The sequence below is a fragment of the Ursus americanus genome, chromosome 25 (genome assembly GCF_024610735.1).
Source record: "Ursus americanus isolate L20-20 chromosome 25, mUrsAme1.1.p, whole genome shotgun sequence".
Taxonomy (NCBI): Eukaryota; Metazoa; Chordata; class Mammalia; order Carnivora; family Ursidae; genus Ursus; species Ursus americanus.
In genome coordinates, this window is record NC_142151.1 from 10,982,277 (window position 1) to 11,009,711 (window position 27,435).

The window sequence follows — 27,435 nt, forward strand, 5'->3', positions numbered from 1 at the left end:
TAATTGTAAAGAGTGATATCCCTCTGATTTTTACTTCAAAAGGTACCTCTTTTTTTTTTTTTTTTAAGATTTTATTTATTTATTGGACAGAGAGAAACACAGTAAAAGAGGGAACACCAGCAGGGGGAGTGGGAGAGGGAGAAACAGGCTTCCTGCTGAGCAGGGAGGCCGATGCGGGGCTTGATCCCAGGACCCTGGGATCATGACCTGAGCTGAAGGCAGATGCTTAAAGACTGAGCCACCCAGGTGCCCCAAAAGGTACCTCTTCCAAAATGTTGACTTTATAGGTCTCAGCTTTAGGACTCTGTTTTTATTGTTACTGCCACACTACGAGACTAATAAGCTCTAGGTATTCTCTTTCTCTTTTTCTTTTTTTAAGATTTATTTATTTATTTATTTATTTATTTATTTATTTTTTAGAGAGAGTATGGGGGGAGGGGCAGAGGGAGAGGGAGAGAAAATCTCAAGCAGACTCCCCATCGAGTGCAGAGCCTAATGTGGGGCACGATCCCATGACCCTGAGATCATGACCTGAGCCAAAATCAAGAGCCGACCACTCAACCCACTGAGCCACCCGGGTGCCCCAGCTCTATGTATTTTCTAAGGCTCTTTGCTACTATTTTCACTTGACTTCTTGACCCTATGCCCCGCACCTGATGGTTTGAAGAGATACACTTTGAGGAGAAAAGTGGCTCAGAATATCAGACTCACTTCTCTGTAGTTCCTTTTCTTTCTGTTACTTTGCCTCCTTAAATCCTGATTATCTTGTTTTTTGCTGGACTCCAGTTTTGTTTCTCTATGCTATCTAAAACTTTGAGCTGTTTGTTTCTGCTTGGTATTTAGCCCTGAGCAAAAATGGAATCAGTTATGTGGAAATATGAATATCAGAGTTATCATAAAGTGTTCCCTCTAGAGGCACTATCTTGATATCCATAAAGTCTGGCTGAATTAGTTGATATTCAACATCTCCAAACAGCTATTTTGGTATTTGATATATGTCTTAGAGTTTTTTTGGTTGAAAGATCTGATTTAATGTAACCTACTCTCTGTAGCTGAAAGTGAAAACCTATCAAGATTTCTAGTGAACTTTAGCAGCACCTTATCAATAACTATGTAAACTACTTAGTATAATTTTGATGCCTATTATGTCACATTTTAAGTAAATTTCAGAATTGACCATTTTACATATTTAGTATTCTAATCCAAGAACGTGGTATATCTTTCCTTTTCTTTAAGACTTTTAAATAACTCTCAATAAACTAATATCCTGTAAAAAGTTCTGGCAATAATAGCTTTATTGAGTTATAATTAATACAGAATAGATTGCACATATTTAAAGTTAACAATTTATTAAGATTTGTCATATGTATAAACTCATGAAATCATTATCACATTCAAAATAGTGAATATATCCATACCCTCAAAAGTTTGCTTCTGCCGATGTACATTCTCTCCTCCTCAACCTTCTCTGCCACCCAACTCCTTGTAACCACTGACATCTTTTCTGTCACTATAGATTAGTTTGCATTTTCCAAAATTTTGAGTAATGGAATTATAGAGTATGTGCACTTTTTTGTTAGGCTTCTTTTCATCAGAATAGTTTCTTTGTGATTATTGTAAGTTGCTGTGTATATCACCAGTTCATTTCCTTTATTGCTGAGTACTCTCCCATTGTTTGGATATGTTCACTTGCTGATGGTCATTTAAGTTATTTCTGGTTATAACAAGTAACACTACTAAGGGCATTTGTACATAAGTCTTTCTATGGGCATGTTTTTATTTATCTTTGGTAAATATCTAGGAGTGCAGTGACTGATCAGATGGTAGGTATAGGCCTAACAATTTAAGAAATTACCAAATACTTTTCTGAAGTCACCGTATAATTTGACATCCTCATTATCAGTGTATAAGAGCTCCATTTGCATATCAATAATTATTAGGAAATGGAAATCAAAACCACAATGAGATATCACCTATTGGCTGCTAGAATGACTATCATCAAAAAGATGAGATGTAACAAATGCTGACAAGGATGTGGAGAAAAGGAAACACTTGTGCACTGTTCGTAGGATTGAAAATTGGTACAGCCACTGTTGAAAACAGTTTGGAGTTTCCTCAAAAAATTAAAAATAGAACTACCATGTAATCCAGAAATTCCACTTCTAAGACTGTATTAGAAGGAAATGAGAACAGTATGCCCCATCTTCACTGAAGCATTATTTGCAATAGCCCAAATATGGAAACAACCCAAGTCTCCACTGACAGTGGAATAGATAAAGAAGTTTGATACGCGCACGTGTGTGTGTGTGTGTGTGTGTATGTGTGTATAATGGAATGTTATTCAATCATAAAAAAAAGTAGGAAATCCTGCCATCTATGACAACATGGATGGACCTTGAGGGCATTAGACTAAGTGAAATAAGTCAGACAGAGAAAGACAAGATAAATAATGTATGATCTCACTTACATGTGGAATATATATATATATATATATATATAATCAGATTTGTGGTTACCAGAGACAGAGAGTTAGGGAAGGAGAAATTGGATGAAGGGGCCAAAAGGCACAAGTTTGTAGCTATTAGATAAACAAATACTAGGGATATAATGTACAGCATGATGACTAAGGTTAAAAATGGCTGCATGGTATATTTGAAAGTTGTTCAAAGAATAAATCTTAAGAGCTCTCATCACAAGGAAAAAACTTTTTCTTTTTTTTCTATTTTTTGTATCTATATGAAGGATGGCTCCATAAAAATCCTCCAGATTTTTAGATTCTTTGCCATATTGCATTTTCTGTGCTGTGTCCTTTCCTCTCAGAGTCATCTTTCCCTGAGTCTCCAGTCCTCCTACTCCATTCTGGACTAGCATTATTCGAGAGCTGTTACAATGTTCATCGTGGGACATTTTGTCACTGCTCTCCTGAGTATTGCTAACCAGGTCCTACATCTGTCAGTTTTTGGGTTTCTGTCTCTGTTTGCTGAATTGTTATTATTTTTTCAGCTGGTGTTTTGTGATTTGGTCCATGTGGGTATAAGCAGTGATGAAGGGCTCTGATTCAGGGTTTCAGGATAAAGCGTTGTTGGTACTGAAACACACCCAACAAGTCTATGTGTATCAAGTTACTGGGATTAGACCAGTGGGTCCAGAGACAGAGAACTGAATTAATTCTTATTCAAGTCAGATGAGGACACAGACTTGATATACTTCCTTCCTTGGTCAGATTTGCCAAGGGATCGAGTTTGACCCAGAAGTTGAAAAGAGGGAACATATGATGGTGAAACTGGAAAGAAAGGGGAAATTTAACAATCCTGAAACCTCTGAAAATGAAAGAGAAAATAATTCACTTGAAAAAATTATTCTGACTCATGATTTCAGTAACTAAAACAGATGGTAAATATTATAGTATTAAATTAGCATATTTTTATAGAACGATGTTTTTGCTGTTACTGTTCTCTGTGCCAAGTGACACCTCCACAGAAAGGCCTTCTGGGAGTACCCCGTTTAACATAAAAGCCTCCTCTCCTTCCTCTGCCTACCCTACTTTTCCCTGTTTTATTCCTACCCATAGCACTATTGCTACTTTACATTGTATTACTTATCCATGAATAAATAACATAAAACATTAACATATCACAAACAAATATGTGAATTGTAGAATGTAAACTACATTAAGGAAGAAAACGAGCCTGTCATTTGCTCTGGAATAATGCATAGCACATAGTAAATACTCAATTAATTTCTTGAATAACGAAATGAATACATAAATAAGTTAATGTTCCTGAACTCTCAAGTAAAAATATTCATTTTATTTTTCAAGGTTAAATAGGCAGAAACCACCTATAAAAAAAAAACTACACTGCATTTATATTTATGGAGACAAAGGATATTATGATCAGACTGGGGTGGGATGAAAATCTGAACCTGTGAGAAGAAATCTGAGCCTTAAGATTTAGGAGATACATTACTACTTCAGGTTTCAGAAGGAAGATTAGAAGAGTGAATGATTTTCCCCCCTCAGGTAGTTCCTTCCTAATAAAAGCACATTTATGAGGATGGGAGAAACATCTGTGGCTCCAGAGCGAATTACAGTAGGTGAAAATTCTGAGCTTCATGGTGGAGTCTTTAGTCTTTCTCATTCTTTCCAGGTTTACATATCAGAACGTGGTTTTCCTGAAAAGATATATATTCTCTTTCTCGACACCATGTTAAATATTCCTTAATTTCTGCCTTTGTAATATTGTGATTTTACTACATTTTTATCCAGACACTGTGCCCACTGCACAATGTTCCCGTCGTTCTTAAAAGTCAATAACGGTGTTCTTATTAATAACAGTACTGAACAGTTGCTTTTCACTGAGCAATACTATGATTATTTCTTTTTCTTTTTTAAAGATTTTATTTATTTATTTATTTATTTGACAGAGATAGAGACAGCCAGTGAGAGAGGGAACACAAGCAGGGGGAGTGGGAGAGGAAGAAGCAGGCTTCTAGCGGAGCAGCCTGATGTGGGGCTCGATCCCAGAACCCCAGGATCATGCCCTGAGCCGAAGGCAGATGCTTAACCGCTGCGCCACCCAGGCGCCCCACTATGATTATTTCTGAATGAGTTAATAACTTACCCATTTAAAGATACTGGTTGAAAATCTGGTATGTGTTTGCCACTATGCTAGAAATTCAGGGCGCTGAGAATGCTCTCTATGGACTAATTTTGCTGGACTATGACCAAGGCACTTGAGCTCCCTGAGCTTCACCACTCCCCGGTCTATAAAACAGGTTAATGCACATATACGCCTTACCTCCCTCCCCAAATTCGGGTTATTAGAATTCAGATCCTAACCTGATGGATACAGTCTTAGGAAAGAACTGCCACTTCTAGACTATATCTCCCTTCTTTTCAGGGGCTGTTCTGTGTGGGGGCAGGAGTGGGGAAGGGGAAGATCTCTATTCAGTGTAGCTCAAATGTAGCTTTTTCTACTTTTTCTCTTAGTACCACTTTTTTGATTTTGTATTGATCTATTAATATTCTTCTTCTTTTTAAAGATTTATTTATTTATCTTAGGGGGGGGAGCAGAGGGAGAGAATCTCAAGCCGACACTCCCCTACACACCAGCTGAGCAGGGAGCCTGACCCAGGGCTTGATCTCACTGCCCTGAGATCATGACCTGACCAAAATGAAGGGTCTGACGCTCAACTGACCGAGCCAACCAGGGCCCCAATATTCTTCTTCTTTTAATTTCTAAAGACTTTTTTCAATCCACAAAAACAGGAAGAAAAAAGAAAGGGAACAATGTTTTGGTGAGAACTAATTTACTTGTGGTTTTCTGGGAGTTAGTTAGTGGGTTAAGTGCTTTCAATTATAACACTATTCTTACAGGCACTTGCTGATTAACAACTTTATATATGCAGAAATCATGGTACTTTTATTTGTATTTTTCACAAGATCTTCCAAGTCTGGAGATCACTGCCATTTTCCACAAATTAAAAAAAAAAAATAAAAGAATGTTTGTATTTAAAACCTACGTTTTTCTCTCAGGACTATTTCTTCAACTTGGTGTTTACTGGAGGAAGTTAAGAAAAGAAAGATAAGAGATGCGTGTGGAGGTGAGAAGAAGACAATTCTGAAATTCTCAGTGGATCAGTTCTGTTTTCTGTCACTATATTTTTGCTTGGTTTTTACAAAGGTAGGTCACAGAACTTAGTCTCCGTGTGCATAGATCATGCCACAAGAGCAGCTTCTGTGAGGTCCAGCGAGACATGCACCGCACACAGTGACGGATTGTGCTTTATTTGTTCAGTATGCCTGAAGAAGTGACTTATGCTACTCTCCAATTTCCAAATGCTTCCAAGTCGAAGAAGTCTGAGGAGAGCTACAGTCTCCAGAGAACTGGTAAGAGCCTCTATGTAGGATGAGACACACCAGAGAAGAGAACTATTTAGCTACTCTGGTGAGTTCTCCTTGCCTTCAACTCAAGGCTGCTAGATTTCTAAGATTTTGATTACGGAGTGCCAGTGCACAGTGAAGTGACTATGACAGAGCTTAGTGCTGTCTGTCTTACTTAGTTTGTAAGATCATAGTTTGTGGAAAACAAAACAAAACAAAACAAAACAAAACAAAACAAAACAAAACAAAATGAAACAATGACAGAGGTCTAAGCCTCTGGAAATCCAGATCTCTGGTGCCACCAAAATAGCATTTCTTATGTTTTTTAGACATTTTAGGATGATGTCACATACAGGCTATTACTGGAAGGAAAAACAATAAAAGCATGAACATAACTTTAGGATTTTTGTTCAACTGCTGAAAGATATAAAATAGACATATGCTACAAAATTCATAGGACCCTGGGATCCTAGTCAGTGATATTGTGGTAAACATTCACTTCTTTCTAAGAAGGAACAAGACTGAAGTTTCGTTATCTCTACATAATGTCATCGCAGACCGTATAATTCCATTCTGTTTTATCCAGCAGCTCAATTCCTAGGATGTTAGAGGTAGCAAACAGGAAGATAATTGGGGGGAACATCAAAATTGTATTTATTGAAATTTTTGTATTATATAGGATACATGGTTTCTTGTGCCTTGCCTGGGATTACGTTTTGTTATTTATATTTTGTTATTTACATTATTTTTATTCTTTTGTGTTTGTTTTTAAGTCTTTTTGATCTTACTATAAAATTATGCCATATATATGTATATACATATATATATACACACACACACACACATATGGAATTTTTACTTTATAAATTTACCCAAAGTATTTTATATCCAAACGAGGAAGAAAAATCACTTCTAGGAACATGGCTCTGGTTATATAATTTGAGGCATCAGGTTAGTGGATAATATTTAGGGACCAGTTCCCCCGAATAGAGTCCTCTTCTCTGTGTCTACAATATTGACAAAGGCACTGTACGTACTGGGGAAAAGTATTACATACTTGTCATTCGTAGGCAACAGACTTAGGGTGCTTATAAACTGGGAGGTGCAATTTACTTTCTGTTACATATTCTCCAATACATTTTTCCTTATAAAACAATTTTATCTTTCTGTATACAGTAGGGTAGGTTGTTGGAATTTTATTTTTGTAAAAGATCATGCAGTGTTTGTCTATTTATTATTTATTTATTTATTTAGAGGAGGAGAAAGAGTGTGTGAGCATGGGGTGAGGGGACAGAGGGAAAGAGAGAACCTCAAATAGGCTCCATGTCCAGCACAGAGCCCCACAAGGTGTTCAATCTCACCATCCTGAGATCATGACCTGAGCTGAAATCAAGAGTCCGACAGTTAACTAACTGAGCCACCCAAGCACCCCAATGTTTGTCTATTTAAAATGTGTATCATCAGAATCAGAATCATACCAAGAACAGTGGTAATATCTGGATAGTTAGAAAGTACAGAAGACTAGAGAAAACTGACTTTTTTAAAAGGCTTTTACTTTTTTTTTTTTTTAAAGACAATCATGAAGGGCCTGAAACAGAGATGGATGGTGAAGCCGAAAATAGAGCAGCAGGAGTTGAGAGCACAGCTGAGCTGGCAGATAGCAGAGCTGTGCCAGGTAAGCCCTCTGTGAATAAATGCAGCCACTGGGTCAAGGAGAAAGTTAAGAAGGGCATTGTGGGAGACACTGGGGCATAACAATTAGAGACTATCTTTAAAGATAAAAGATGGAAAACTTTTGAGAAAGGAAATAAGAAGGATAAACAAAAGGTGATAAAATTTATATCCTTTACTTATGGGAAATCATCTCCTTTTTATTTTCTCCATCCATCCCCAGTGTTTTCATCTTTTTCTGGATTTTTCCTATTTTATGATATTATTTCCCCCCATTTCTCTTTTCTTTTTAAAAGGTTTATTTAGTTAGTTTGGAGAGAGAGAGGGGAGGAGGAGGAGCAGAGAGAGAGGGAGAGAGAAACTGCAGCAGACTCCCCACTGAGCATGGAGCCCAACATGGGGCTTGATCTCAGGACCCCTGAGATCACGACCTGAGCCAAAATGAAGACTCGGTTCCTTAATCATCTGCACCACCAGGAGTTCCATATTTCCTTCCATTTTTTCATCATTTCATCCTTCTGTTTTATTACATGGATATTTTTCTTTTCTTTTCTTTTCTTTTCTTTTCTTTTCTTTTCTTTTCTTTTCTTTTCTTTTCTTTCTTTCTTTCTTTCTTTCTTTCTTTCTTTCTTTCTTTCTTTCTAAAGATTCTTTTACTTATTTGTCAGAGAGAGAGAGATTACAAGCAGGTAGGAGGGGTTGAGGGAGAAGCAAACTCCCCCATGTGGGACTCGATTCTGGGACCCTGGGAATATGACCTGAGTTGAAGGCAGACGTTTAACCAACTGATCCACCCAAAAGCCCTCATGGATTTTCTTGAATTATCTTTTAATTTGCCTAGCACAAACATGTTCCTGATATCATTTTATTTTCAATGAACTCTTTTTGTTTTCTCAAGTCTTCTAATATAACATTCTATTCTTAGATGTAGATACAAAATTGTATCTTACTCTCTGAAGGTTTTAAAAATTGCATTTCAAATCAACATTATTGGAGTATAATTTAAATATAAAAGAATACACCCACTTAAGAGTATAGTTTATTGTACTTAACAAATATAAACCTCTGTAACCACCAAAATTAAGAAATACAATATTTCTGTCACCCCAAAAAGGTATTTTGTGTGTCTTTTAATCAAAAGGACAGTACCTTCTTTCTCTAACCACTCTCTCTTTTTCAACCTCCACATCCCATTTATGCATGATGTTTTATCCTTTGGAAAGAACAAGGCTATGATGTAGCAACTATTTGTGTTTCCTGTGTGTCTGTTGTTACAAATGTATTTGGGGATATTGGATGCATCCATTTTCTATAATGAAATTTATTTAATTTTTTGGAAGATTTTATTATTTGACAGAGAGAAACAGCCAGTGAGAGAGGGAACACAAGCAGGAGGAGTGGGAGAGGAAGAAGCAGACTCCCAGTGGAGGAGCCTGATGTGGGGCTCGATCCCAGAATGCCGGGATCACGCCCTGAGCCAAAGGCAAACACTTAACGACTGAGCCACCCAGGTGCCCCTATAATGAAATTTCTTAATCAGTGTTCCCAAAAAGTAAAAACAAAATACAAAAATAACTTCCCCTCTAAAGGGATAAAGAAAGGGGGGGTAATCAGAAGGGGGAATGAAACATGAGAGACTATGGACTATGAGAAACAAACTGAGGACTTCAGAGGGGAGGGAGGTGGGGGAATGGGATAGACTGGTGATGGGTAGTAAGGAGGGCACGTATTGCATGGTGCACTGGGTGTTATACACAACTAATGAATCATCGAGCCTTACATCGGAAACCGGGGATGTACTGTATGGTGACTAACATAATACAATAAAAAATCATTAAAAAAAAATAATAATAAATAAAAAAATAACTTCCCCTCTAAGTTACCCCCACCACCAATTGTAGCCCCAGGTAATTGCTGATTTACTTTCTGTCATCCTACACTATTCTGTCTGCTACCAAATCTTATATAAGTGGATTCAAGTAGCATGTAGTCTTCTATGACTGGCTTCTTTTATTAAGCATAGTGTTACTGAGGTTAATTCATATTGTATGTTATCAATCGTTAATTCTTTTTCATTGCTGAGTAGTGTTCCATATTATGAATACACAAAATGTTTCTCTGTTCACCTGTAGATGGATGTTTCAGTGGCTTCCAGATTGGGTCTAGTGTAAAGGAAGCTGCTATGATATTCAAGTCTTTGCACAGACATATTTTTTTTAAATCTTATCAGGTTGGGACACCTTGGTGGCTCAGTCGGTTGAGTGTCTAACTCCTTATCTCAGCTCAGGTCTTGGTTTCAGGGTCATATGGAGCCTACTTTAAAATTAAAAAAAAATCTTATCAGATAAATACATAGAAGTAGAATTCTGGATTAGATGGGTATGTTTAAATTTATAAGAAACTATGAAAATTGTTTTCCATTTTTCCATTTCCACCAGAAATGAAAGAGTGTTAGTTTACAGAACGTTTTAACTGTTCTCATTGTGTTATCTTTGCTTCTTCTAAAGTCATTTTGTCTGTTCTACATTTTTTTTCTCAGTCGTTCATGTTGGCAGCTTTCTTCAAATATCCAATGATATTTGGTTGCCTGTACTCATTTAAGAGTTTGATGCCAAGGGCTCCTTGATGGCTCAAGTCAGTTAAGCATCGGCCTTCGGCTCAGGTCATGATCCCAGTTTCCTGGGATGGAGACCCATCTTGGGGTCCCCACTCAGCGGGGAGTCTGCTTCTCCCTCTCCCTCTGCCTGCTGCTTCCCTTGCTTGTGCTTTCTCTCTCTCTCTGTCAAATAAATAAATAAATAAAATATTTTTTTAAAAAAGAGTGCGATGCCAAATTAATTGAGTGGGACCTCAGTGTGTATGAGGGTTTATAGGTAGCCTTCATGTACTTGAGTGGTTCACGGAGAAACCCATCGTCAATATTTGTACGTGTGTGATTGTTTGTTTGTTTTAATTTCTCCTCTCAGGCCAGTTAGTTGCTCTGGAGAGGACTCCTCCAATATTCTGCCCCAGACAGACTTTTCTCAGAATGACTAGGTGAGGGTGTTAAGGGAAACATCAGTTTCTACCTGTTGTGGGGAAAAAACAAAAACAAAAACATTTTTTCTCTACCATGAGCTTTTCCCGTATGAGTCGCCTTTACTATTCACACGGAACACTTCACTTCTGATACCACTGTCATCGAATGTGCGGTGCTTTTTCCCACATCAAGCAATTCTCTGTGACAGCAGACATGTGTCCTACAATTCAACTGTGTTCTAAACTATCTACACGGAGATAGTGTCAAGATCCACAGGGTAAAGGCTCAGTCTCACAAGACTGTTCCCACCCTACTTAAAATGACAATTGCAAGAAGTATGACCCAAGATTGCCCACAACTTCTGTCAGATTTGTTTACAGAATGAAGTTTCCCATAATCCCCTCTTCAGGTACAATTAATTTGCCCTAGTAAGTCATAAAACTCAGAGAAACACTTAACATTTACCACTTTATTAAAGGATATGAGATAGGATAGAAATAAACATCCAGATAAAGAGATACATAAGGTGAGGTCTGGGAGGGTACTAAGCAGGGGTGTGTCACCCTCCCGATGTTATGTTCACCAGCCTGGAAGCTCTCTGAACCTCATACTTATGGGATTTTTATGGAGGTTTCATCACATAGGCATGATTGATGGAGTTAATGACTCCATTTTCAGCCCTTTTCCCTGTTCAAGAGAATGGGAAGGGGCTGAAAATTCCAAGCTTCTTGTCATGGCTTGGTCTTTCCAGTGACCGGCTCTCATCCAGGAGCCCATCCATAAGCCCACTCAGACTCACTTCGTTAGAACAAAAGATGCTCCTGGGGCGCCTGGGTGGCTCAGTCGGTGAAGCATCAGACTCTTGATTTCAGCTCAGGTCATGATTTCAGGGTCCTGGGATCAAGCCCCTTCTCAGGCTCCTCCCTTAGTGGGGAGTCTACTTGAAGATTCTCTCCTTCTGCCCCTTCCACCACTCATGTGTGTGTGGTGTGTCTCTCTCTCTCAAATAAATAAATACATCTTTAAAAAAATAAGAACAACAGATGCTCCTGGGGCTCTTATCACATAGGAATTTATAAGGGTTTAGGATCCTTGTGTCAGGAGCAGAGTCAAAGATCAAATATTAGAAGCAGAGATGCTCCTAGTGTTCTTATCACTTAGGAAAATATCAGAGTTTCAGAAGCTCTGTGACAGGAAACAGAGCAGATAGATAGACATATAGATATGGATACAGATATAGATATATATCCTATTATCTCACAGAGAGTAACTCAGTTGTACGAAATGGGGGAGAAAAGAAAAGGTGAGGGGAGTCTATCTGAATCATATGTAAACTTTCAGGTACTTGCTCAGTTTTCAGGCTTCCCCCACACCTCCACGTGGAATGATAAAATGGGAGGTTATCACCAACTCACAGAACTTTTGGGATTCTTAAGTGAGAATCCGCATGTGTCTCGTTTTCTCACTGCTGATTTTGGTTCACTTTCCCAGGGTCCATGAAGTTACTAGTAACTTTTGTTATCCACCTTCTTAAATGTCATTTCTGTGGATTTCTTTCTCATTATTTTGAATCTATGTCTTCTTTATCCTCCTTTTATATTTTATTAGAATTTTTAGAAAAAAAGAAAGGGAAAAGAATGAGCTCTCTCTGTAAGATTAATTCCAGACTGATTTTTAATCAACATCTCAGTCAGCCCAAATGCAATTTTATTCTGCCTTTCCTTCCCATTTTCTACTATTAAGTGCCTCTCCTCCTAAATGGAACCAGAAATAGGAAAGACATTGGAAGTATGTCCATGTCTAAAACTCTTATGGGGTTCCAATGAAGAGAAGAGGTGATGCACTTGTTTACCTCTGTGCTGGTTAAGAGCCTGGGGATTCACAGGGGAAAAAAAAAAAAAAGCTTAGGGGAAGATTTAGGCCTCCTTCATCCTTGGGAAAGGTACTAGTCTCTTGATGTTATTGAACTGCATAGCAGAAAGGCTGTACCAACCTTCTTGTGTGGTCCAACAAGGACTTGCTTATCTTTCTGGTCTCAGATGATTCATATGTAAACTGAACAGACAGGCAAAAAAGGTCCTATGTAATTCTAAATCAGGAAAAGTACTAGGCTTAGATAATTTGTCCATGTGATCTAATATGTAAATAAGATTTCACAAAGAGGAAAGAGAACAGATTTAAAAAAGGAAATAAATAAAGAAAAATTAGACCTCTTCTAGTACTGAATACATATGGAGGGGAAAAAAAACTGCCATTCACCTATCTTGAATTCAGAAAATATATAATTCATCCATTCTAACAATATAAAATGTCATCACATATTTCGTCTAAGAAAAATATTCAAGAAAATTTCCAGACATACAAGGAATTAATCAGATCTCAAAGAAAGGGGACACTTAGGGGTGAGTCAAAAAGAAATAGCTGATGATGGAATGACTATAATGAAAATTATAATAATGAAAGTGATAAATCATTTTTGCAATGAAATAGATACACTGCAAGAGAAAGTCAAGAATAGTCTAGAACAGATTTTACTAAACCCTCACAATAAAACCCAGTGTTAGGACAGAAGAGGTGAGGGAATAAAGGTATTATAAAAATCTATGTTGGAAAGTCTGAATTTATCTGTAACAAAATTACAGATACTTAGAATCTAATGCAAAGGAAAATGTTTCTTTTTGGAAACAGCTAGAACTATGAAAGAAAGATTTATCAGCCCAATTTTTCATGATCAAAGGAGAAAAGATATAATAACTCACCTTAATGTATTTTAAAATCTCTAAAGAAATTAAGAGAGAATTGACAAATTTAAAAGCTTAAATAAATAAATAGAAAGGTTTTGAAGAGAAAAGTTAATCTGAAGAATGGTTTCATTAAAAAGAATCTAGTATTCAAATTAAGGAAAAATGTAGAAAACAAAATTATAAGATATTAATTCATGGGCACCTGGGTGGCTCAGTCAGTTAAGCATCCGACTCTTGGTTTCAGCTAGGATTGTCATCTCAGGGTCCTGGGATCAACCACAATGTCGGGCTCCCCACTGGGTGGGGAGTCTGTTTGTGATTCTCTCTCTCTCTCTCTCTCTCTCTCTCTGCCTCCTTCTGCACCCCCTACCCCCATGTTCTTTCTTTACTCTAAAATAATAAACAAATGAATAAATCTTTTTAAAAAAGGAATATGTTTAAATATGTAACTTAAACAGGGGAGAGAATAAATATGTGTAAGACTATAACCTGTGCAACTTCATGGCAATAAATTTGATCATCTAAAGGAAGTAGATGATTTCCTAATAATATATTAAAGAGAAAACCTGAAAAGATTAATCAGAGAATGGATTGTAAATCATATTAAATAACAGATCTCACCATAGCATAGAAAAATTAGGAAAGAATATCCATCAGGTGGTCAAAACTGATTTCCTGGAGACGGGAAGGATGAGGAAATAGCAAGATGGGGAAGGTACGAGGGGAAAAAAACTCTGCTAAAATATAAATAATAGAGTGTCCATGAAAGCATCCAAAATATGTCCTATGATCACATTTACTTGGAATTATGCATTTTCAGTGTTAGTTGTGAATGTAAAGATGTATTCAAGTTGGCTGAACATAAATGAGGACTTGTTTGACTTTGCAAAAAAATTCCAGTACTCCTATCCATAAGGGGCAGGGGGTGGAGGGGGTTAGGGGAAGACGAAACAACATAAAATGTGTTGCTTCATGTCATTTTTCTGAATTGGTGCTTCCTCCTAGGACATAGCACTCAGTGCAAAGTGTGGTGCACTGTTGCTTTCATTTCGATGACGGTGAACCTGGTGGTACTGGCTGGCCTGGGGACCCTGGGCCTGATGAGTAAGTTTCCACTTTTCTCTGAGCCTGTTGATTGGTTTTATCAGGCACATTACAAATGAATCCAAGTCCTGAGGCCTATCCATATAATATTTACAGATTAATAGAGAGGAAAATGTTTCATTACTGTAGGACCATATCATATTAATTATTGTCTTGAGGATATTTTAGTATCAAATTCCCTCAGTGGCAACTACTCGTTGAATAGCAGAATAGTGCTAAAGATAGTAATGTAAAGCCTATTTTTTCTAGAAATTGTGAAATCAATACAACAAAAATACAACTAATTATAGCCTGAGTGTTTTCATGATGATTTCATATATTTAATGCAAATTCTCCATTCTTCATGCATTTCCTTCTTGTCCAATTCATTCTAATGCAAACATCCTTCAAAATGGCATTATCACACTTGATTTTTTTTTCTAATTCCTTCATTAATACCCCATTATTCTCTTCCAGGAATCACACCAATTTCAGGTGAGCATGAGCTGGTTTCATGGTGATGTCTTTTAAAAGATAATTTCTCCCAAATGATTATTTTTTTCCTAAAACTTCTATAACTGTTCTTGACAATAGAATAATAATTGGTGGGCAGGATGTTTCCCTCCAATATAGTGCAGGCTTCATAAGGGCACAGACTATGGCTTATTCATCCTTGGTATTCTTTGACTGAATGAATGTATTAAATGAATAAATGAGTGAGTTCATGAAAAAATAAATGAATAAACAGGAAGGAGTAGGCTTTTGAATATCAAAAATGAAGTATCTTTATAAGGAAAGGAAAATTTTCAATCCACCCTTATTAGCAGTTTGTTCCACATTTAGGAAAAAAGGGAATCTCAAGTACTTTAAAATACATTTTTTTCAATAAAGATCTAATGCATGTACATTGCCAAAAATCTCAAAATATAGAGAAGGAGAAGAAACTAAAGCAATTGGTATCTGCCAACAGGAGGCAAAAGCTACCAAAATATAAAAACATGCATTAATATCTTTGGAGTCATAGAGTAGATATCATTTATATCAACATTCTGTTTAATAATTTAAATGCTCATATAACATTACATTACTTAACATTTTTGAGTACTAATGTTTTCCCAAGCTCTTCACATATAAATTATGGTTATATCTGTCCGAGAAACTCAAATTACTAACACATAGTCTCACGATCTCATTCAATCTTTACCCAAATCATGTCCTATAATCATGTTTACACTCAATTTCCAGGTCAGAGAACCCAAAATACTTCTCCAGTTCTGTGTGGTTATAAGTGACCAGAGGGAAGTATTTGATTATACCTCTATCATTTCATTTTACACTTTACGGTTTTAAAGCCCCTTTGCCTTAAGTAACTTCATGTTTCTCTGCTTTGCTACATTGATCGTACCCTCTATTCTTCGACTACATTCCCAAGCCCTACAACAATTTATTTCCTTAAATATCTATTAATTACTTATTTGTTAATTGAAAGGTTCTTGTAAGCATGCCATATTTTGGGAGCATCTTTTCTCGAGTCTGGGTGCTAGTGGGTGATGTTCCTCCCCCTTCTCTTTCCTCCTAAAACAGGGAGTACAAAGGCATCCTGAGGAAATAAGAGAAGGATGATAATAATCGCTAACATTTCTTGAGCACCCATCCTTTGGGATTTTATCTAATTTAATCCTCATAAAACTTAAAGTAAAAATTAAAGATTCTATTAAGTTGCAGGCTTCTCAGGTAAACTAACCTCAGCCTATACAGAAAAGCAAAATATGTTATAACAGTCCACAAAATGAAGAAGTTATGAAGTTTGTTCTGAATCTTCTGATGTTCTTAGAGACATGATCCCTGTGTTCTGATTTGTTGTTGTTTTTTAATCCTGAGGCTGCTGTTTACCAATTCTCCATCCTTAAATTATGGTTCTATCTGTTCAAGAAATTCAAATTACACCACATAGGCTCACCAGTATGTTATGGTGCCTCCTAATCTCACGAGCGTGGTTTCTATAAACTAACTACTGAACTGCACCATCTTTTACTTTGAAATCTCTGCTTCACATGGATCTTTCTTGTTTTTTTTTTTATTTTTAAACTTTTTTGGGCATTTCCTTCAACAAGGAACTAATCTCTATTGAGTAACGTAAAAACTTTTTATCTCAAATAAATTTTAACCCTAAAAGTACTTATAGTTAGTATTTTACACATATGTAGGAATCATTTTAAAATAAGTATTCCATAAAATTTTTAAATAACCATTATGGTATTAATATAATTTATTGGAAAACTTTGACTATGTTAAAGTCATTAATCTCCTGATATGAATTATAGATTACTGGAAACTCATCTTCAACAACAGAACAGCAAACGATATCGAACAAAGCAAAATACAACAGTTGGAGGAAAATGTAACACGATACATGAATATGTATCATAATGCCTCACAGGAACACATCATTTTCAAAAATATGACAGAAAACACGTTAGAAAAGCTGAACAACTTTACCTCAGCATACTGTGAAGACTTAAAGGAGAAGAAAAATGGTGAGTGAGATGATCTCTTGTTTCATCTAGTCTCATCCCTAACCAGGTCCTCCATTTTTCTCTAGACATTTTACTGGGTTCAAAATCTTGAACTATATCTAAAATAAAGAAAACATGGAGATACAGTAATCATTTATAAATTCTTATATAAAAAACACTTTTTGTCTTTTTTGACTGAGTTTCTTTATGGTATGTTTAAATATTATTTTATCAAACTAATCTTTCTCTCTCTTCATTTATCTTTCTTGGGTTAGATTCAGTTTGTTTTTTAATTCCTTTTTTCTTTCTTCTTTTACACTCATATTTTACACTCGCATTTTTTTTTTTTTAAGATTTTACTTATTTATGTGACAGAGAGACAGCCAGCGAGAGAGGGAACACCAGCAGGGGGAGTGGGAGAGGAAGAAGCAGGCTCCCAGCATAGCAGGGAGCCCAATGCCAGGCTCGATCCCAGAACGCTGGGATCATGCCCTGAGCCGAAGGCAGACGATTAACGACTGTGCCACCCAGGTGCCCCTACACTCGCATTTTAATGGAGTTCAGCTGTAATGGAGTTTAGCTGGGTAGATGGGAGATAAATGTTGTTTTCTTGCATGTCTGTAAAGGTCTTTATTTTGGCTAAGTATAAATTCAAAGGTTAAAAATTAATTTCTTAGTGAGTATTGAGAGTTGCCTCACTGTTTCTAGCAAACAATGTTGTTAAGAAGTCTGTTCCTCGTGTAATTTCATTCCATAAAAATGACCTGAAGTTAGCTTTTTTTTTCTTAAGATTTTATTTATTTGAGAGAGCAAAGAGAGAGAGCACAGGAAAGGTGGGGAGCAGTAGAGGGAGAGGGAGAAGTAGACTCCCCACTGAGCAGGAAGCCCAACAAGGGCTCCATACTAGGACCCTGGATGATGACCTGAGCAGAAAGCAGACCCTTAACTGACAGCCACCCAGGCACCCCTGACTTTAGCTTTTAAGATATTTTGTTCATTTGGGGAAGCTGAAATTTTAGGATATTCTGGGTATGAGTGCTTTTTATTTGCTGTGCACTCTGTAGCTTTCTCAGAATGAAAGTTTATGTCTTTCAAATTTAGGAAAAATGCACTCTGTTACTTCTAAGTTCTATTTCTTGTTCTTTCCATGACATCTCTTAAAAAGGACTTAAAAAAAAGAAAATATATAGAAATGAGACAATCTACAAATCTTAACATTTGAAGATCCTTTTGAGATCTTCCTACCGATTATTATTTCAAAAATCATATTTTTAATCTGATAAAATCTTATATGATTCTTGAGAGTTCTGGTTTTGTTGTATCCTGTTCTTACCTTATGTATATAAAAACCTTTGGAGTCCTCTTACTATATTAATTAGAGGGGTATTTTAAAATATCACTCTCCTCTTTCCTAAATTCATTTTTGGGGAAGAGGGGGAAACTTTTCCTTTCCTTTCTATCTTTTTCTTCTTCTTCTTTTTAAAATGTTTTTCATAAAAATTCTCTTTCATGTGAGGGTGCTTTTATGTACCCTATGATCCTTGCTAAGAGAATACATAGTTGGTGTGGGTTGGCTCCATTGTTACTGAAAGAGGACAGTTTTTCCATTAGATCTCTTTGAAAATGACAAACCTGTCTGGAGAGTTTAAGGGGGAAGATAAAGATGGAATGTCTGAACAGGCAACGTTCCTTTTCAAATGAGACTGTATATAAATGATAATCACAACAAACACAGTGGAAATCTAGGCTTTGCCAGACTGTTCACCCAATTTCTTCAGAGAGGAACCATGTCCTTTTCCCTCCGAAAGATTCTATAGCTTCTTACTGATTTTTCTTCCCTCGTTTCCTTACTCTTTCCTTTCTTACCTTCTTTCATTAAAAAAGGAAGAAAGAAAGAAAAAGGAAGAAAGAAAGAGAAGAAAAGAAAAAAGAAAGAAATCACTTCACACTGTGTGTCAACACTTGGGAGACTTTTGAGAATATTAAGTTTTATGCATACAGCAATAACTATCCCTTGTCTTGAGTCACTCATGGTATGATAGAAGAAGCAGACAAGTAAACAGAAAATTACAGTTCAGTGTAATAAGTGCTCATAAACATAAATATATACTTCAGGAAACAATATAGTGGGAAGAAACAGTTGAGATTGGGTGGGGTATAAAATTCAATACAGGGAGCGGAAGCATATTGCAATAAAATTAGTGAGGATAACATGGGGTGCTCAGAAAATTCAAGGTATTCAAAGTGAATGGCTGACAGGAAGGTAAACAAACTAATAGATAAGACTGGAGTGTCACGAGTGTTTCCACAGATAATGGGGAGGGTTTGAATTTTCCTCTGAAAGCTACAGAAAAATATTGGACCACTTAAAGCAGAGTGTTACAGAAAGATCACTGGAAACAGAGAGTTGATAAGGTTTCTGTAAAAAAAAAAAAAATAGGAGACTAGAGATGGACTAGGATCTTGTTGCAGCAATCCAAACATATTGAACTTTTCTCTGAGTGATTTTTTTTTTAAAGATTTTATTTATTTATTCGACAGAGATAGAGACGGCCAGCGAGAGAGGGAACACAAGCAGGGGGAGTGGAAGAGGAAGAAGCAGGCTCACAGCAGAAGAGCCTGATGTGGGGCTCGATCCCATAACGCCAGGATCACGCCCTGAGCCGAAGGCAGACGCTTAACCGCTGTGCCACCCAGGCGCCCCTCTCCGAGTGTTTTTAATAATCCCTTCATCATTTTTCTTCCTATCTATGATTTTCCTTCTGTCTTCAGATTATCCCAGATCCAAATCCCATTCCATTTCAGATCCCATTCTCTTCCTTCTCTCATGTTATAAGCAGTCATCTCACTCAATATGTAACTTTGGTTAGTCATGGCAATAGGCAATGCAAATGTTTGTAAATTCTGATAGATATGCTAATTTATAGTATATCTATGCATACATATTATGCTTATGTGTGAATCAGTATTGTATCTTCATAGACTTTCCTCATGTGTTTTTTAGATGTCGGATTTCACTCTTGTTCGGAGTCATGGATGTGGTATGGAAATGGAAACCAATGTCATGCCCAGATGAATACGGACAATAAGACAACTTGCAACCAAACCCAGGTCTGTGTTATGATGTGGGGGTCATCTACAGAAAGATTTTGGTATTGTTAAGATACAGGTAAGGAGAATTTGGGTGACCTTAGTCCTCGGCTATTTCTAGTAAATAGCCTTCATGTCCTTTATCTTTGCTCCCTCCCTTTGAGCAGAATTATTGGGGAATTCTGCTATCCCAGTTTCAAATGGCAAGTATATACAATCATTCAAGTGATGGGTCCGTGAGACCCATACAACAGGTAAGCTATGGGACTTTATTTACTTGGTATTTCTTATTCCTTGTGTTTTCTGGTTCTTGTAGAATCAGAAAGGAGAGAGCAATGATTTATTTCCTGCTGTGAGGCATATTTTAATTGGCCATTGATACAAATTAAATCATGGGATTCTCTTCTCCCTTAGAGTGGTTGTCCACTGATGAAAAATTATACTCTTGGCCATGATGTACGTGGCATAGTCCTGCATATGACTTATCTTATCATCACATATCATTATAGTAATTAAGGCTATTAATTAAAATACAGAGAAACAAATCAGATAAACGTACTGCAATGCTTAGCATTATTTTGCTGTTGTTTTTCTTGATATTTGAGTGTAGAAAAAAATAGCAAATTTCCAACTGTAGAAACCCCTTAAAATCGAGCACAATATGTTTGTTTAATGTATATATATCATGCTCCAACCAACCAGAATTTATCATCAGCATTAACTTGAATGTGGTTCATGCCTCTGTGATTTTTGCCCTATATAGTTTTATTACCAGAATTATTATTCTGGCCCTATTGAACTTGATTAATCCAATTCAGTTTTCAAGTTTCAGCCTCAATGCTTCTTTAAAATTTGGCTTCCTTCACAAGATAATCAATGTCATTCTCTTTCATATTCCCACAGCATTACATTTTTAGTTAATAGCTATGAGTGCATCTGTTTGTTTTGTTAGAGTTTTAGCTCCTTGAAGGTAGAAAACATGTCTTGCTCATTATTGTATATCCACTTATGATAGTGAAAATACTTTAAGCCTGGGTGGAGTACAAGTTTTCTTCAATATTTTGATTATTAAAAAATTGTGGGTTTTTTTTCCCCCTTGTAGGCAAAGGGAACACTTAGAAGGTCACAAAGGAGATTTTTCATTGTTTTAGTGTATTATTTTGATAATTTACACTTTTAAGAAAAATGACATCTGAATCAAGAGAAACAGTTAAAAAGCAGTTAAGGAATTAAAAAAAACTAAAATTATTTCATGCCACAGCCTAATTAGATAGGAGGTATGAAGGAAAGTCAGCAGACTGAGAATTTTAGGGTTTTTTTTGTCTTGAATTTATTCACAAGGAAAAAGGATCAGTTATATGTATGGTATTTTTGTGTTTGGGACTGATATTGAGTGTACATTTTAATAGGTCAAATTTATGGCACTTGTGAGAATGACATGGACATAAAATGCCTTTGGGGTTGGAGCTGAATGGGAGATGACTGTATTGAAGATTTTAAGAATTTGCCCACTTATAGTTTTATTAAACAGTCATTATCAAATACTTACTAATGATTACTATGTAATTTTACTACATAAAGGGGCATTTGAGCCTGTTAAATTTTGATCAACAAAAATAAAATCTTAGATTAGCTGATAATATCCAAACTAAATTAGTAGATTAAGAAAAGAAGAAACCAAAGGATAGAATCCTAGATATCCACACTATAAATGGGGCAGGATTTTAGGAAAACTAGCACAAGTGTTTAAGAATAAGTGATTAAAGAAAGAAGGGGAACAAAAGAGGGTGTGGTTCTGTGGGAGGTAATGGAGAGAAGAGTTTCAAGAATAATGTAATTAACGGTGAAAACCCCTCCAAGAGGCTAAACAGTACATACAAGTAATTACAAATGCTATTTATTACAGGCCTACTGTAAGTCACAAACCGGAAAAGATGTTTTATTTAAGCCCAAAACAATCTGCAATATCTGCAGTTCCATTATATCTAAATTTCAGGTTAGGAAACTGAAGTTCATAGAGGATAAGTAAATTTCTTAAGGTCACATGAATAAGTAGCAGACCGAAGACTCAAAGCCTAGTTGGCCTAGCTTCAAAGCCCAAGATATGTTGAAAAGGAAAACGTTAGTTGACAATTAAAAGATGACTCTGTCAAGAGTGTTACAAATGAAGTAATATGGGTACATACTCAGGTCTGCAGCATGGACTACATGCTGAGAATCTAACAAATAGCCCTACACATATAAACCTTAGGGAAGCTTATAATCTAAGGTGAATCAAGACAATAAATCAGTAATTAGCAAACAATTAAACTGCAATTATTAGGTTACATATACAAAAAAAATGAAAAGATGGTGCTCAAAGGAGATAGAAATGGCTTGAAATCCAAATAACAAAGAAACAACACAATCAAGTTTAAACTCCAGATTTTCTCTTAAGGTTCTCTGAAGTTAATGGAAGACAGCTGTCTTTTATATCACAAGAAAAAATTCCCAATACCAGGAAAAGTTTTCAAGACATTATTACTCACTTCAGGGTATGGCCCAACAGAGAGGGAAAGATTAGAAGAGTAGGATAGAGGTAGGTGAATTGGAAAAGAGTGGAGGGGCTCCTTGGAAAGGCAGGTCCTGAATGAATGGGAACCCACTCCACAGTCAATGCAGAAACTCTGCATGGTGCAGAACCACCATGGTGGTGTCCGGAGGAATGCGGGCTTAGCTCATCTGATGGCTTCTCTTTGTGCCTATCATCTGCGTAATGTCAAGAGTGTAGTGATGATGTTAAGAAGAAACTTGAGAAGAATAAAGGTTTCAACATTCTACTGAAGGAGAGGGGACAAAGAACCAAGACATGAAAAGATTATTGAGTGGAATTTTGATGATCTGAATCCGATTTTGTGGCACTTGAATTAGCTCCCAGTGGTACAAAGGAGCAGTAACTCATGGTTCTTTGTGTGTTTGTTTGTTTATAGCTCTTCTTTAGATGTCTTCCATCACCTATCCCCCAGATAAATCTGAATTGTACTCTCAAGAAGAGAAATCAGGAAGAAGAAAGCGTTTTAAAATTTTGCATTGTGACCTGTGAGTTACCCTGCCACTTGCTTCTTGTCGATAATAAAGGAAATCTAGTATGTTAATTTTGGCGATGTCTCTCTGACGGCCATCCTCCATATGTGGTCAAAATGGATCAAGAGAAGATAAAAAATCTCTGGGAGCATTTGCCTGTAGCTCAGGCAATTCCTTTTCAGCAAACAAATCTGTTCTAGATAGAAGGAGTTCATAGAATTGAGAACACAGAAGGCAGGAATGCAGAAACTCTGTTATGCTTCCCTGTCCTTCTTTTCACACTCCTATGCTTTCCGAAGGCCCTAAGGAATGGAAAGAAGGTACAAAGACAAAGTCAAAGCAGGGTCAAGGATATTACCCTGTCGATATAAACTAGAATGGGAATCAGAGTAACCATAGGATTTATTGTCCAAACCTGAACACTTGAGAGTAAAAGGAGTCACTATTGATAATTGCACTAAGACACGGGGCATGAATCTGAAGTGTGCTGGGCAAAGCCAGATTTTTCAATGACCTCTTGGGTGAAATTACCAATGAAAGACCCAGAGATAGTTTTGGGCCCTAGACAGTTGGGGGTTCTGGTGAATTCTTGCAGTAGTATAAGAAATCACCATAGTTATTATCACTTTGGTCTCTTTTAACGAAAATAATCTGACAAGAAAAGAATAAGTTTTGGCAATAATAGATTTAGACTCATGAGGTAATTGTTTGGTTTTCAAACTAAATTGTTTGGTTTTCAAACTAAAGGACACAATTCTTTTTTTTTTTTTTTTTTTTCTGGTTACAGGTTTGACACCTACTGAAATCAGTGAAGTAAAAGAAGAAGGAAAGGGAGATTGACTCCCAAAACGAAACTGAGGTTACAGAAAGGGAGGTGGTGGGTTCACGGATGGGGTAATTTGTGATGGACATTAAGGAGGGCACGTGATGTGATGAGCCCTGGGTGTTTTATGCAAGTAATGAATCATTGAACATTGTATCAAAAACTAATGTTGTACTATACATTGGCTAATTGAATTTAAATACAAAAAAAAAAGACAAACAAATGGTGAAGTATGCAACATTCAAAGAAAATGGAATGATTGGAAAATCTAACTCTAGTAGTTACCATGTTTGTGAAAATAAAGTACCTATATCAAATTTTCAATTGTAGCTAAATGCAAACATTCCTAGTTTACCGTAATAGTGTGTGATACAAAGGTGACCAGGCAAGCTGAATCTTTGGAAAATTGATCTCAACATCAATTTGTTTTTTTGTGACTTTTAAAAGTTTGTCAGAACATTAAAAACATCTTACTGTTGGTTATAAATGTGTAGGGAAGTGAGAAAAGTAAAATTAATATTACTTAATGCATTGTAATTCAAAATATTAGAAACATTGAGGATTAAAGTCGTTTCTCCCATTTATCAACAGAAGCAAGGGGAGTGGTACAAGTCCTTTTTGTGGCACAACTTACCACGCAGATTGAACATCTTTTCCATACCTGGCAACTTGCCATCCTCCTTTCTAAGTTAGGATCAGCTTTTAACAGTTTAGCTTTTGTGATGTCAAAGACATGAAAGATTTCCAACAGTTTCTTTAATGTGAACTTTGCTGACATCACTTCCTGCAGGCAGCTTCATCTACTCCAGCACAACTCCTTTCTTCATCTGTGCCAAGAAATTGTCTTCAGTAAGTTCTTCAGTTCTTCAGGAATTTCAGAGTCCTCTGAGACTCTGAAACGATGGCAGGATCAACATTCTCGTAGTCAATTATTTCTTCTTTTTTTATCATCTTTTTATTTAAAAATTTTTTTTGTTTTTCAAGTATTGACAGCTATTTTGTCTTTAACTGTGTTTGGATTCAATTTACATTCTGCAAAGTCATTCACATGGTGTGGACAAAGCTCGTCTATTACAAGGATATCCTATTACCTCCTGCTAAGATGTTTGAATATTTTCGGCGGCATGCTTTCTATACTATTTCTTCTAAAATCAGCTAAGAAATCGCATGATCTCCAGTTTTAGTGTCAATAGTCTACAAGGTTTTAAAAACTTAAATGACCCCTTAGATTATCGAAGTTGTATTTTAGGGTGGTCTAGAACATTATGTAGCTGTAGTAATGCTTTAAAAGTTAAATTATCTTGTCTAATGTATCTCCACAACTGAGAAGCAAAGAGGGAAAACAACTGTTTGCTTTACTATCAATATGTAAATGGATAAGAATTTCTCAGTGACCAATCATAGACAGATGTTTAAAGAAGAGACAAGAGTGGTCCTCTATCATAATGAGCATCTGTTACTTATGTAGCAGGAATGTTTGTATTTTATGCAATACTCACCAGGTATTGTATAAATAACACCAGGGGGACTGGTGTAATTTAAGTGACTCATGATCGCTGAAATCTGTGTTATGGAAACCATGGAAAGCAGTACCTATCTGTGCTTCCAATAAAATTTATAACTGCGTAATTTGAGTACCTCTATTGAATCCTATAAATAGTAGCAATTGTTAAATTCAATTAATATTCACCTTAATTTCACTATTATGTTTGTATAGAATACTGAATATAGAAATAATGACCTTGTGTCTTTCCTCAAGCTGCTCAGTGTGCACCTGTAAGATATTAGTAAAAAATCATTTCTTATTTACTTTTAACTCAGTTATTATGCAACTCGGTTAAAAATGCTTCAGTGTTTGTTGTTTAAAAACTATTTGATTTCGGGGCGCCTGGGTGGCCCAGCGGTTAAGCGTCTGCCTTCGGCTCAGGGCGTGATCCCAGCGTTCTGGGATCGAGCCCCACATCAGGCTCCTCTGCTATGAGCCTGCTTCTTCCTCTCCCACTGCCCCTGCTTGTGTTCCCTCTCTCGCTGGCTGTCTCTATCTCTGTCAAATAAATAAATAAAATCTTTAAAAAAAAAAACTATTTGATTTCTCTTTAACCTTCCTTTTAGTAGCATTCTTTCTTTGTGCTACTGAAAACTTCATATAAATTTCGTGTTCCTGGAAACTTGGCAACTGAGGACTTCTAGCGTTTATTCCATAATCATAATTCCTCTCTGTGATTTACTGAATTAGCGTCTATTCATTTCCTAAGTACGTCTTTCCTAGTAATTATATCTGGTATCTTCATAGATAAGGAAAAATTTTTGATAGATTTAAATAACTACTTCTGATTTAAGAAGAAGCAAGAGAAGATGGTGGAAGAAGAGAAAAAGGAGAAAACTCGAAGTGAATTAGAATGGTAGAATATTTCCTTAATATGTTAATGATTATGTATGTAAAATTACCACCAAAATGAAACAAAATAGTGATTCTATATATTTAGTGTTCACCAAAATGACTTTATCACTATTACTATTTAACATTGACCCAGAAGTCTGGCAAGTGAAACAGAGAAAAATTAAAAGATTAGTGACAACTGATTATTAAAGATAAAATATTAATTGTGCATTTGTAGACAATACGATTTTGAAAAAAATGGCTGAAATTTATGAAATAAGATTATCGAGTTGGCCAATCTCATGACAAATATCCAAGACATATTCTTTATTATATACAAGTAAAAAACTCTTAGAATAGAAAATTATTCCAATGAGAGAAAAGGTATTGACCAACATAACAACAAATACATCAAACTCATATGAAAAATTAATAGTGAATATGAAATGATGAAGATTTAAAACTGTAGTAAAAGATACCAAGATGACTTGAACAAAAAGAGTGATGTAACTTATTCTTGGATAGAAATTTCAAATTTCTAAAAGTATTGCTCCTTTCAGATTTATCAATAAATAAAGAGCAATCAAAATATATATTCTGGAAAACATCCATAAAATTAATATTACCTTTTCAGTTTTTTACTGGAGAACATGCTTAAGAATCCACTATGGTGGAAAACATTTCATTCTTAAAAAAAGAAAAAGGGAAAGAAAAAATTTTCTTCTTCCTGTTATTGGTAGTTATAACGTTAGATATGTTTTTTTCCATGAGGTCAATAGGTACCTGAGTATATGATTGCAAGTGGAAACATAGAGGGCAGAAATCAGGTATTGGCGGTTTTTCCATTTTCATTTGTGTGTGAATTTTTAATATAAATGTGGGGACATAAAGCATTAATTCAAGTCCGAATGTTTCAGTGAACACGTTTCAGCAATTCAACGTTATAACAATTATAAATAAACCTGCTAACTTTTCTGGACAATGCCAGCATTTGGATTTTCTTAAAACAAGTAAATTTCTTATTGACAGCAACTAAATGGTGTTTGAGGTATTGTTATCATGCAGTAGATTCCATCCATTCACTATGCTTTTCTAACTGAGTTGTTCTACATGCAAGTACATGTTTTGAATGGTGTCTGTCTTCTGTGCTGTTCCTGTAAGT

The 27,435-nt window shown here is 36.1% G+C and overlaps 1 protein-coding gene across 2 annotated transcripts; it reads left to right on the forward strand.

The window, feature by feature from the left end:
- Positions 1-5,423: 5,423 nt before the first annotated feature.
- LOC148107758 (uncharacterized) lies at positions 5,424-25,954 on the forward strand. 2 transcript variants are annotated; one of them, XM_087855608.1, is made up of 9 exons: positions 5,424-5,684; positions 5,799-5,890; positions 7,458-7,559; positions 14,324-14,422; positions 14,879-14,896; positions 16,726-16,938; positions 19,922-20,028; positions 22,977-23,085; positions 23,858-25,954. In XM_087855608.1, exons 2-9 carry the CDS (start codon positions 5,800-5,802, stop codon positions 23,908-23,910), a joined length of 792 nt encoding a protein of 263 aa, XP_087711734.1. In that variant the 5' UTR covers positions 5,424-5,684; position 5,799; the 3' UTR covers positions 23,911-25,954. The 2 variants fall into 2 exon arrangements, with proteins under 2 accessions (XP_087711734.1, XP_087711735.1); XM_087855609.1 differs by lacking the exon at positions 14,879-14,896.
- Positions 25,955-27,435: the final 1,481 nt, after the last annotated feature.